The 12,241-nt window shown below is 42.1% G+C and overlaps 1 protein-coding gene across 2 annotated transcripts in view; it reads left to right on the top strand.

The window, feature by feature from the left end:
• GRIK3 (glutamate ionotropic receptor kainate type subunit 3) overlaps positions 1-12,241 on the top strand; it is a 397,845-nt gene that overhangs the window by 310,370 nt on the left and 75,234 nt on the right. For both annotated transcript variants that reach the window (XM_034413166.3, XM_060691366.2), the window contains exon 9: positions 4,848-4,961. In XM_034413166.3, coding sequence (XP_034269057.1) covers positions 4,848-4,961 — 114 coding nt within the window. The remainder of the gene's footprint in view (positions 1-4,847; positions 4,962-12,241) is intronic.

Here is a 12,241-nt window from a genome sequence, read left to right as displayed (position 1 = left end):
ACACAAAAAGAAAAAAGAGCCCAACCTATCAAAAGTAGCACTGTGGAATACAGTGTGGAATACAAAAGGAATACAGATCAAAATAGGCAAGGAATTGATAAGAGAATACTGTCTGCTTTGCATGAGTTGAAATCTCTGGGACCAGATGGTTTACATCCAAGTGTACTGAAGAAGCTGGCAGATGTGATCTCTGAACCAGTGAATGAAATCTTTCAGAGCTCCTGGAGCTCAGAGGACTGGAAAAGAGCTGACGTGTTTTCAATCTTCAGAAAGGGTAAAAAATGTTGAAGCTGCAGGAACCTTGGGGGAGGGGGAATGATCATGCAATTTGGAATTTAACATTATGCAAGCACAAGCAATGAACAAAGTCAGACTAGAGTCTTGGACTTTAATAAACTAATTTCAATAAACTTAGAGAGAACTTGGGAAGGATTCCACGGATGAGAATCCTCAATGGGAAAACAACTCAAGAAGTTTGGGAAATTTTGAAAAGTGAGATTATAAAAGCCCAGTCTAGCATAATACCAATGAAGAAGAAAAATAACAGCTCTCAAAAGAAACCAGCATGGCTGCATAAAGAACTCTCTGACAAACTGAAAAACAAAAAGGATAAGTATAAAAAGTGGAAAGAGGGGCACATAACTAAGGCAGAATATCAGCAAATGGCCCGAACCTGCAAAGATGAAGTGAGGAAAGCTAAGTCTCACAACGAACAAAGGCTTGCGACAAAAGTAAAAAATAAAAAAAGCTTCCAATATGTTAAAAACAAGAAAAAAGTCAAGGAAACAATTGGTCCATTACTGGGAGAAAGTGGCAAAAAGGTGACTAGCAACAGGGAGAAAGCAGAACTACTTAACTCATTTTTTGCATCTGTCTTTACACAAGGGGGAAAAACAGTCTAACCTATCAAAAACAGCACCACAAAAAACAGATTAGGAACACAAGTTAAAATAGGGAAGAAAATGGTAAGTGAGCACCTGTCTACCTTAGATGAGTTCAAATCACCAGGACCAGGTGGATTACACCTCAAGGTTCTGAGGGAACTGACAGATATGATCTCAGAACCACTGAACTATATCTTCCAAAGATCCCGGAGCACTGGGGAACTGCCAGAGGACTGGAAAAGAGCTGATGTAGTTCCCATATTCAAAAAAGGAAAAAAATAGATCCAGGAAGCTACAGACCTATCAGCCTGACCTCAATACCAAGGAAGATTCTGGAAAAGATAATCAAGCAATGAATCAACGAACACCTATAAGCAAACGAAGTAATAACCAAAAGCCAACATGGGTTTGTCAAAAACAGATCATGCCAGACTAATCTTATTGCATTCTTTGACAAAGTGACAAAATTAGTGGACCAGAGGAATGTTGTCGATATAATTTACTTGGACTTCAGTAAGGCATTTGATAAAGTAGACCATAACCTACTACTAAATAAAGTAGAAAAATGTGGGTTAGACAGCATCACCAACAGATGGATTTGTAACTGGCTGATCAACCGCACTAACATGTAGTCCTCAATGGAACTGCATTTACATGGAGGGAATTATGCAGTTGAATACCCCAAAGCTCTGTTTTACTCTTCAACATCTTCTTCAGTGACTTGGACGAGGGAATAGAATAGAATAGAATAGAATAGAATAGAATAGAATAGAATAGAATAGAATAGAATAGAATAGAATAGAATAGAATAGAATAGAATAGAATAGAATAGAATTTTTATTGGCCAAGTGTGATGAGCACACAAGGAATTTGTCTTAGGTGTATGCTCTCAGTGTACATAAGGAGAATAAAATACATTCATCAAGAATAAAAAGATACAACTCTTAGTGATAGTCAAGGTTACTAATAAGCTATCAAATCGTACTAGGAAACAAATAAAAACAATATAATTGAAAGATACAAGCAACATGGTTATAGTAATAAGTGGGAAGAGATAGATACTAGTAAGGAAGAGAAGAATAATAGTAATACAGTCTTAGTAAATTATTTGACCGTGTTGTGGAAATTAGTTGTTAAGCAGAGTGATGGCATTTAGGGGAAAACTGTTCTTGTGTCTAGTTGTTTTGGTGTGCAGTGCCCTATAGCATCTTTTTGAGGGTAGAAGTTGAAACAATTTATGTCCAGGATGCAAGGGGTCTGTAAATATTTTCACAACCCTCTTTTTGACTCGTGCAGTATACAGATCCTCAATGGAAGGCAGGTTGGTAGCAATTGTTTTTTCTGCAGTTCTAATTATCTGTTGAAGTCTGTGTTTGTCTTATTTGGTTGCAGAGACAAACCAGACAGTTATGGAGGTGCAGATGACAGACTCAATAATTCCTCTGTAGAACTGAATCAGCAGCTCTTTGGGCAGTTTGAGCTTTCTGAGTTTGCGCAGAAAGAACATTCTTTGTTGAGCTTTTTTGATGATGGTTTTGATGTTAGGTGTCCATTTTAAGTCTTGAGATATGATAGAACCTAGAAACTTGAAGGACTCTACTGTTGATACTGTGTTGTCTAGTATCTGATGTGATGTGATGTGATGTGGAACTCATCAAATTTGCAGATGATACTAAGCTGGCAGGAATAGCCAACACTCCAGAAGATAGGCTTAAGATATAGAAGGATCTTGACAGAGTTGAATATTGGGTGCTATCTAACAAAATGAAATTCAATGGTGAGAAAAGTAAGGTTCTACATTTAGACAAGAAAAACAAAATGACAGGTACAGTATATGTCCGTTATGGCATGCATGCCAGAGGTGGCACACAGAGCCTTCTCTGTCATCAGCTGCTCTTATGGTTTCAAGCACATGCATGCATACCGGTCAGCTGGTCTTTGGGTTTCTGGCACTCTGGCATGCGCATGTTCCAGTTTGGGCACTCGGTGCTGAAAAGGTTCGCCATCACTGGTATATGTGGTACCTTGATCTTGGAGTCCTAGTGGACAATCATTTAAATAGGAGCCAGCTGTGTGCAGCAGCTGCCAAAAAAGCCAACACGGTTCTAGGCTGCATAAACAGACGGATAGAATCAAGATCACGTGAAGTGTTAATACCACTTTATAATGCTTTGGTAAGGCCACACTTGGAATACTGCATTCACTTTTGGTCGCCACGATGTAAAAAAGATGTTGAGACTCTAGAAAGAATGTAAGATATTCAGAAATCTTAGATGAAAAAGGAGAATTAAAATCAGTGCAAACACTGAAAAAGCAAGGAATAAATATAGAATGGTGGCCCTACCTACAAATTAAAATAAGACTAAAAAAAGATCAAGAACAATTTGGCATACATGAGAAACAATTGGAACTGAATAAAATTTTATTAGGAATGGGGGGAGGAAATGATTACAAAATTATACAATTTTTTACTAAGATGTAAAATGGAGGAAGAAGTAGTACAATAAATGATGATTAGCTGGGCCAAGAACTTTGGTCATAACATAGAGTTAGAATAGTGGGACAAACTATGGAAAAGGAACTATAAACTTACAACAGCAGTCACCTACAAAGAAAACCTCTATAAAATGTTTTATAGATGGCATTTGTCCCCAGCGAGATTGGCCAAAATGTACCCAAACTTATCCCCCAAATGTTGGCGATGCAACCACAAATCTGGAACATTCTATCACATGTGGTGGATGTGCCTCATCACAAGGAAATACTGGTGCAAAATTCAAAAATGGCTGGAAGAAATTACAGAGCAATAAACAGATTTGAAACAGGAACTATTTTTATTAGGAATACTGGACTCGAAAATGAATAAAAAACTCCAATACATTACATTACACATACTCATCGCAGCAAGAATCATATTCGCACAAAATTGGAAACAAAATAATATATCCTCAGACAAAATAGTAATTAAGAAAATTCTTGAATGTGCAGAAATGGACAAAATGACTATGGAGTTAAAAGAGAGGGATGATTCAGACTATTACAAAGTATGGAATTAAATGTACAGTGGGCTGAAAAATAGAAACCAAAACAAGAAATGTTTAACTTAGTACTGATGAAACTTAAATTGGAGTAATTGAACAACATTAAACAAAGAGATGTAAATATAAATTAATATAAATTGGCAGATAAGAACAATGAATACTACTGTGTGTTAATATATACGTTGGTGTAACGTTATTATACTACTATCGAGAAGTAAATAGATATGATAGAATAGAGAACTACAAAAGCAAAATACGTATGCCGATACAGAAAGCTGTAAAATGACCTTAGATGGTATATATTGTTTGTTATGTTATGTTTTGTTTTTATGTATTTGTGGTTGTTTTTGTTTTTAAAGACAAAACTGTTTAATAAAAACTATTTTTAAAAAAGAGTTGGTTTGACCTCTGTAATGAGAGCCTCTGTACAATATATTAGCCTCTGTATTCTCTACCCTGAAATGACTTGCTTCTATGAATATTGCTTCTGTGTTCCTGATATTGTATGCTGAATTCTGCTGTATATAAAGAAGTTTCTTATATGTAATTTCAATCCTGCTGAAGTTCATTTAATTGTGTCTGATTGTGTGTGCTGCAACAAATTCTGATACCTAGTCATCTAGTCCAACCCCCCCACCCAAGCAGGAGACCCTACACCATTTCTGACAGACAGCAGTCCAGTCTCTTCTTGAAAGTCTCCAGTGATGAAGCTCCCACAACTTGCTTAGAAGGATATACATTGTTCAAAAGAAACTGTAGTAACTGTGAAAGGACTGGGCAGGAATCCCAGAGGAAGTTTCCTGTGCCTTCATTTAAGGCTTTCAAACTATCTGACCACCTTTATTTGCCACCTGTTTTTTTTTTCAGGTCCAAAAGCTCTAGTTTGGTTTCTCCTCACTCTTAGCCTTTGTTTCCATCCCAGGTTGGAGTGTGGAGCCCCTCAGATGGGCTGAACATCACTGAAATCACCCGAAGGCAGGGGCCCAACGTGACAGATTCCCTGACCAATCGATCTTTGGTGGTCACCACAGTTCTGGTACGTTACTTGGGAATTCAGTGTAACCCTTCTGTTTTCCTGTACTGTTTCAGATCTGAGATAAATATATTCCTCAAAAAATGAATAAACCTGCCCCATTGACCTGCCTTGGGTAACCAGGCAGGAAGGGATTCTGTAAACTCTTCCTGCCCAAGAATTTCTCTTCATGAGCTAACAGAGATGACCAATAGATTGGCACTGGCCTGCTAGGGATTGTTGTCCTGGGCTTCAGGCTCCTTATTGAGGCCACCCAGCCAGGAGCGACTCAGGATTTCTATGAACCCATCTCAGTTGGTACCTCTCCCCCAGTCAGGCACAGGTTGATGTTCAGTGTGACTGGAACTGGTGCTCTGAGGAGCTTTCTGTAACCCAGCTGCTGTAGCAGGTCATTCTCTGGTCATGGTGACTGGTAGCTACTCTGAACCTCTGCAGGGTGGGAGATCAATTAAAATGGTTTGTTCCAAGCAACTCTGGATCAGGATGATTTCCTAAATATGTCTGAAGAATTTAATGGGCTGGGAAGGTAATATTTTTCTCCTGTGCATGTTCTTCCCTTTTATTTCCCAGGGGGCTAAGTGCAATGAAGAGGATGGGGGGGGGGGTGGTGGTAGAATAGATTAGGGCCTTTTTTGAAGCCTACCAGAAATCCTTCTCTGTGGCAGTGGGGACACAAAGAGGAGCTTTTTTCTTTGCTTCTCTTGCATAGCCTGGAAGGCCTGCAATCTTCTCTGGGAACATTTTTGTAATTATAGAACCTGTCCCAAATATTCCATTCAAGGGTGGGGTGACTGAGAAAGTGGTGGCCTTGAAGTGCCAGATCTGGATCCATTCCAGTCTCTTCCCTCCGACCCTGCAGTGTAGTTCCAATCCTTTGTGGGTTAGCTGAAAGAGAGCCGGAGGCTGATCGTCATTATCTAATGCATTGTTGTTTTGTGCCTGATCTCTGATTGTCTCAGAAAGGATCCTTGTACCACTGTCATTTTGAGTTTGGAAAAGCAAGCCTGTGTGGCAGGGTATCCACAAGGTATGGCCCAGAGGCAAGATGGCAGCAGCAATGATGCAATAAAGCTCTAAATGTTTGATTTTTTTAAAATAAGCATGTCATCTTGACATTTTGTCTGTTTAGCTTTCCCTTGGAGGGTCTCCTGATTCTTCATTTAATTTAGGAACTCCAGTTTTGTTCAGGATTAGCCTATCACTTTAGCTCCTGGTATAGGAAGAGAGGAGTGGAGGTTTTGTATGCGGATCTGTTCAAAGGATTTTGAGTGAGGCCTTACTTAACATTTTTTAGGGGTCAGAAAAAAAAGAGAAGAAATTGCAGGAAACCACAGATACATTCCTAACAAAAGATGGATTTTTTAAAATTTATTTATTTATATGCCGCCCTTCTCTGGAGACTCAGGGCGGATTACAGTGCGTAAAGCAATAGCCTTCATACTTTTGTATATTTTATACAAAGTCAGCTTATTGCCCCCACAAACTGGGTCCTCAATTTACCTACCTTAGAAAGGATGGAAGGCTGAGTCAACCTTGAGCCTGGCAAGATTCGAATTTACTTTAATTGCAGACAGTTGGTATTAAATTACAGTGCTTAGTCTGCAGAGTATCCAGGCTCCTGATTGATTCAACTTTCTATGATGGAGAGCAGTTGCAAGAAAAAAATCCCCGTTGGAAGCACCAACAAGTTGGAGAGCATGAAGGGAAGCTGATGGCCCTCACCACCCTCTTAGAAAAGTCTCAGGTGCGCTTGTCACTTGCCACCTCAAATACTTTTCTGACTTTCTACCTCTCTCCTCAGCAGCAGCACAGACTGTGGCCATCTGCTTCCCGTTCTCTGCTGTCATCCTGCTCTCAAAATCCATCCCCAAATATCCCTCTGAGTCAGCCATACATGCTAATATACAATTACGAGCCTTAATCACAGTAATTTCTAGTTAATGCTTTTATTAAGGCCAATTTCAGCTTTAATGAACAAGATTTGAGTTCCCTAGAACTTCTCTCCAGGTCCTTTAAAAAAAAAAAATCAAGAATAATAAATTCTCAGATTCCCATTCAGCTTCTTACCTTGTCTATAAGGCAAACTTCTCCCTTTGCCCTGCCTTTTTAAATGGAGGCACCAGACCAAATGAAGGCAGCCTCACTCCTGCATGCCTTTGCTGAAGGAGATATTCCAGTCCAGATGTATCGAGGCATTGCTGGTGACAGACTCTCCCAGGTCCTTTTCTGCCTCCAAAGCTTTGGTTTTTCCAAATGTTGAACATTTGCAAATCTATTGTGGAAGATTCAGCCTGCTGTATTTTTAGCACAGATTCACTGTTATCAGAAATTAAAATGTGCATCCTTGAACTTTATTCTTGTTAGAGATACTGTGTTTCCTCAAAAGTAACACCCACTCTTATATTTTGGGCCCCCCCAAAAGATGCATTAGGGCTTATTTTCAGGGAAACATGGGCAACAGGGGCAAGCTGAGAGATGGAGGGGTGGATTGACACCCCATTTAATGGAGGCAGGTGATTTTGATGCACGGTGGCACTGGCAGCAGGCAGAGGGAGGGGGTGGGGGGGGGAGGCAGGTGATTCCAGAACTGTTACATATAAATGCCTAACACTGTGCACCCATGGCAGGGCAAGGGTTAACACCACCCATCCCACCTAGTCCTTCCCTTGACCCCTCCTCACCTTGACTCCGCCTCCCAGGTATATAAGGTGTTGCCCAAGAGTCCAGAGAGCACTCCAGATGTTCACCTGTAAGAGATAAGAAAGATATAAATAAATACCTTTTGAATCAAAATATCCTGCGTTGGAGTTATTGGGCTAGATCCTCGGAAACACGCAACAGAATGGTAGCAGAGGATGGTTTTCAACCCAATTAATCCAAGATATGCAAGGAGCCCCCAAACTGCCTGAAGCGAAAGGGAGACCAAATACCAGAGCGTTCAACAAGAGAATGGCAGCAAAGTCATCTACTACCAAAACCATGCCAAGGGAGACAGCAGACGAGGAAGAGCAGACCTCCAGCCCAGGGACCCCAGCAAAATCCAAGAGATGATGACCCCGCGATCAACACACAAAGAAAATGAGGCAACCTGAAAAAGAAGCTGCTGGACCTGATAGATTCAGCCCCGACCAACCTGGAACACATCGCGGAACTCCAAGCCCTGATCGAGGACTGCGGAGCAGCGACTGAAGGGGAGGGAGCAGAACCCAACCGCAAGGAAGAGAACATGGTAGGAAACCCGTATACCAAACGTTTCCCCGCCGAAGAAACTGAGGCCGAATTTGCACCTTCCTTGTGGTGGCCATCTTGGGTAATGACATCACCCAAGATGGCCGACCAACAACCAATGGGATCCCGGGATTTGAATTTTTTGGTGGGAACCGAGGCCTACTTGCAAGCCACCGAAGAAAACCCTAACAACGGCAAAGACAAATGGGGAGATGACCAAGCTAGCTCACCTACCAAGCTAGACATCGACAAGGCCATGTGGAAAAATTGTGCCTTCGGTGCAAAAATAAACCTACCAGGCCCACATCCGAATACTCCGGAGAGACCCAAAGGGGCAACTGACATACTAGGGGCCCAAGGGAAAACTACACAGAGTGTGAGGCCACCGTGACCAGGGTACCGCGTACACAACCGCCCACCGGGGACCACTACTCGCCGCGCCCGAGGCCCACACCAGAACCCAGGGGAATCGCCCATCACTTATCGACCCAGCGATCCGTTCCGAGACACCCGGATCATCCAGCCAGTGAGGGCTTCGGCCTGGACCCAGCTCACCACTTCTGCGTCGAATTGAACCGTCCAGACGTCCGACCGACCATCACGGGACATCCGAACCTCCAGAGCCGCCGAGGGAGCAATCCAGCGATCCAGATGACTTCCCGGCTGAACTATGACCAACCGAGACCACCCAAGGCCGAGCCATGGAGCCATCCTGCTGATTGGGGCCTTCTTCCAGGAGCCGTGAACACAAGCTCCTTCTTCGGTGACTGCTGGACGAGGATGAAACTGGAGCATGTGCAAAATCCATCTGTAAGAAGAGAAGAGAGAAACATAGAGATAAGTCAGTTCAGAGTCACAACAAGCATCCCTGTGCCATATTGTGAGTTCCCTCACGTTCAAAACCATGGACAGCGACAGTCAGTGAGTAATTTCACACACAACACAGTGATATTGCCTGCTGATTTCCACAAACTAAAATTAGATGGGACAAATCTCCTAGAGTGGAATCAGCAGCTCCAGATTGTTTTCTTGAGAGAAAATATGCTATTCTTAATCAATGACCCACCTAGAAAACCCTGGACATTTGAAGTGGACTGCTTGCACCACAGGGCTTATTACATACTCATAGCAAGCATTTCACCCAGCATCTATCCTAGCCTTAACCACCATTTGACTGTATCAGAAATATTACAAAAACTGTTCAATCTATTTTACAGTAAGAGTGTGGCCACCACCACCAGAATCTCTAGGGATTTTCACTCAGCTAGGCACAAGGCCAGGACCTCTATGGGTGAGCACATCTTAAACTTGAACGCTACCAGGGCTGAACTGATACAGAGAGGGGAAGCCATCTCTGAGGAAAGTATGAAGAGTATAATTATTAATTCACTAGACTCTAGTTGGGATAATTTCATAACACAACTAGATAGCCTCAGTCTAGAACACCTCACCCTAGAAACACTCATGAACAAACTCATAGCGGAAGATAGCCTAAGAAGAGACCGCTCAGTATGTTGCAGAGACAACAGGCCAGCGAAAAGGGTTGAGTTCCAAACCAGAAACCACAACACCCCAGAGTGCTTCATATGCGGTTCCAGGAACCATTATAAAATGGAATGTCCCAGGAACACAAGGGATAGGAATCACTCCCACCGCAGGGATAGGCAAGGCTGGAGGACAGGGTTTACTGACAAGCACTCACCAGAAAATAGGTACAGACGCAGGGACTCCCCCAATCCGAGAGACAGGAGAGGACAGAGAGACAGTTCCAGGGAAAGCCAATCAGGGTCACTGTATGGCCTTGGAGATCACAAACACACATGGATAAGTGAAGGAAATGCATGGCTCATAGATTCAGGAGCCACCAATCACACCACTTACAATAGAAAGCTTCTCAAATCATTCACAGAAGAAAATTATCACATCAAGGTAGCAAACCAGGATAGGGTCCTAGTGACTGGAAAGCGAGACACATACATAAATGGAATAGGCAAAATAGAGAGGGTATTACTCATACTCGAATTACCACACAACATATTAGCCACACTTAAACTAAGCAAGGATATGGGTATCGAGACTACGTTTAAGGGAGGAAAGGTTTATATGACCAAGAACAAGAAGGACATTGGCAAGTTCATTATCAATGGGGGGCTAACATACCTCCAACCCGAAGGGGATTGCCAATCAAGCATGAATGCTCATCTAGAAAACAAGGAAAGCGAGATGGATGCCCCTGAGGAGATAGTGGGGGATAAGACAGATGACGCCACAATAGATAAACACACTCAAGATACAACACACAAGGGAAACTGTCTATTGGCAAGCCTATACATGATAACTGTGCCCACTTACTTCACAGGAAGTTGGGTCACGCTAGCTTCCCAGTCATTCAAAAAATGGTCGACTGTTCCAATGGTTTGCAAGTAAAGAGCTGTAAAAACTACCTTGAGTGTTCCGTGTGTAAATGTTCCAAACTCAAGACCAAACCCAAGCCAAAGAAGGCCACACACACCACCAACTCCGTTTTCCATTTAGTACATATGGACTTAGTGGGCCCCATGAAGCACTCTATAAAATACAAAAAAAGGTTCTTCTTGACCATAGTAGACATTTCAGTCGTTATGGGTTTGTGTATACGCTCAACCATAAAAATGAGGTATTCCAGAAGTTTAAGGAGTTTTACAAAAGGGTAGAAACATAACACAACACTAAAATAAAACAAATAATGATGGATAGAGGGTCTGAATTCCTATCAAGGGATTTTTCGAGTTGGTTAAAGACGCATGGGGTATTGCATTTTACTTCTTCGCCATTTTCCACATTTCAGAACGGAGTAGTGGAACAAAAAAACGGCGTCCTACAGACTATGATGAGGTGCGTGTTAGAAGACGCAGGGCTAGGGCAATCTTTCTGGGCTGAGGCACTCACGTACTCTAACTATACCCTAAACAGACTGTGGTCTAGTGTAGTAGGTAAGACCCCTTATGAAATAATGTACAACAAAAAGCCCCATGTAGCACATCTACACATATTTGGGGTCACAGCAGACGTGCATATCCCAAAACAGTTAAGACGCAAGGGCGACAAAGTCTCGAGAAGATTGAAATTCATGGGGTATGAATCTGGGACTAAAGGATATAGATTCATAGACAAAGACAATAAATTTATCATATCCAGGACAGCAATGTTCCACAAAAACACCAATTGGTCAAAAATACACCTCAATGAAGTATTCCCCAGACAGGAAACCACAAACAATGTAAGGGATGAGGATAAGCAAGACACAGTAGAAGCCAAAACACATGAGAGACACAAACCTAGACACCAGGGGGTAACTACCAAAGAGTGGAAAGAGGACCATCCCATCATAAAGCTAGACACACTCACAAAAAGGGAGGCCAGATACATGCATGACATGGGGACACAACAAATCAGACCCGTTAGAGCCAACAAAAATAAGACCCCAAAAAGATTTGAGGATTACATCCTATCAATACACACAAACAAGATAACACCCAGCTCATACGAAGAGGTGCTCAGACTGTCACAGGAAGAAAGGGTTAGGTGGGAAGAAGCCATGGAGGAGGAGATGGCCAGTTTGAGAGAACTTAATGTATATACTCCCTCTAAGGCCCCAGCCGACAAATCACCCATTGGGACAAAATGGGTCTTTAAAATCAAAGAACTTGAGGACAACAAGACTCTATATAAAGCCAGACTAATAGCACAGGGGTTTGCACAGAAATACCCTGATGACTATACAGACACATATTCACCCACAGTTAGGGCTGAAAGTGTCAAGAGTGCCCTGGTAATAGCATCCATTCTAGGCCTCGAAGTATACCAATTTGACGTACAGACCGCCTATCTCCACGCAGAACTAGATAAAGAAATCTTTGTCAAAGCACCCCCTGGGAAAGATACGCAAAAGGGAGATACTTGGTTGTTGAACAAAAGCTTGTATGGCCTGAAGCAGTCTGGAAAGAGGTGGTATGAATGTCTGGCAAAAATTCTCAAAGACATGGGTTTCACAGCCACTTCTGCTGATCTATGCT

Source organism: Pantherophis guttatus, chromosome 10, assembly GCF_059756535.1.
Source record: "Pantherophis guttatus breed Tessera chromosome 10, ASM5975653v1, whole genome shotgun sequence".
NCBI lineage: Eukaryota > Metazoa > Chordata > Lepidosauria > Squamata > Colubridae > Pantherophis > Pantherophis guttatus.
This window is presented reverse-complemented; position numbering and strand designations above follow the sequence as displayed.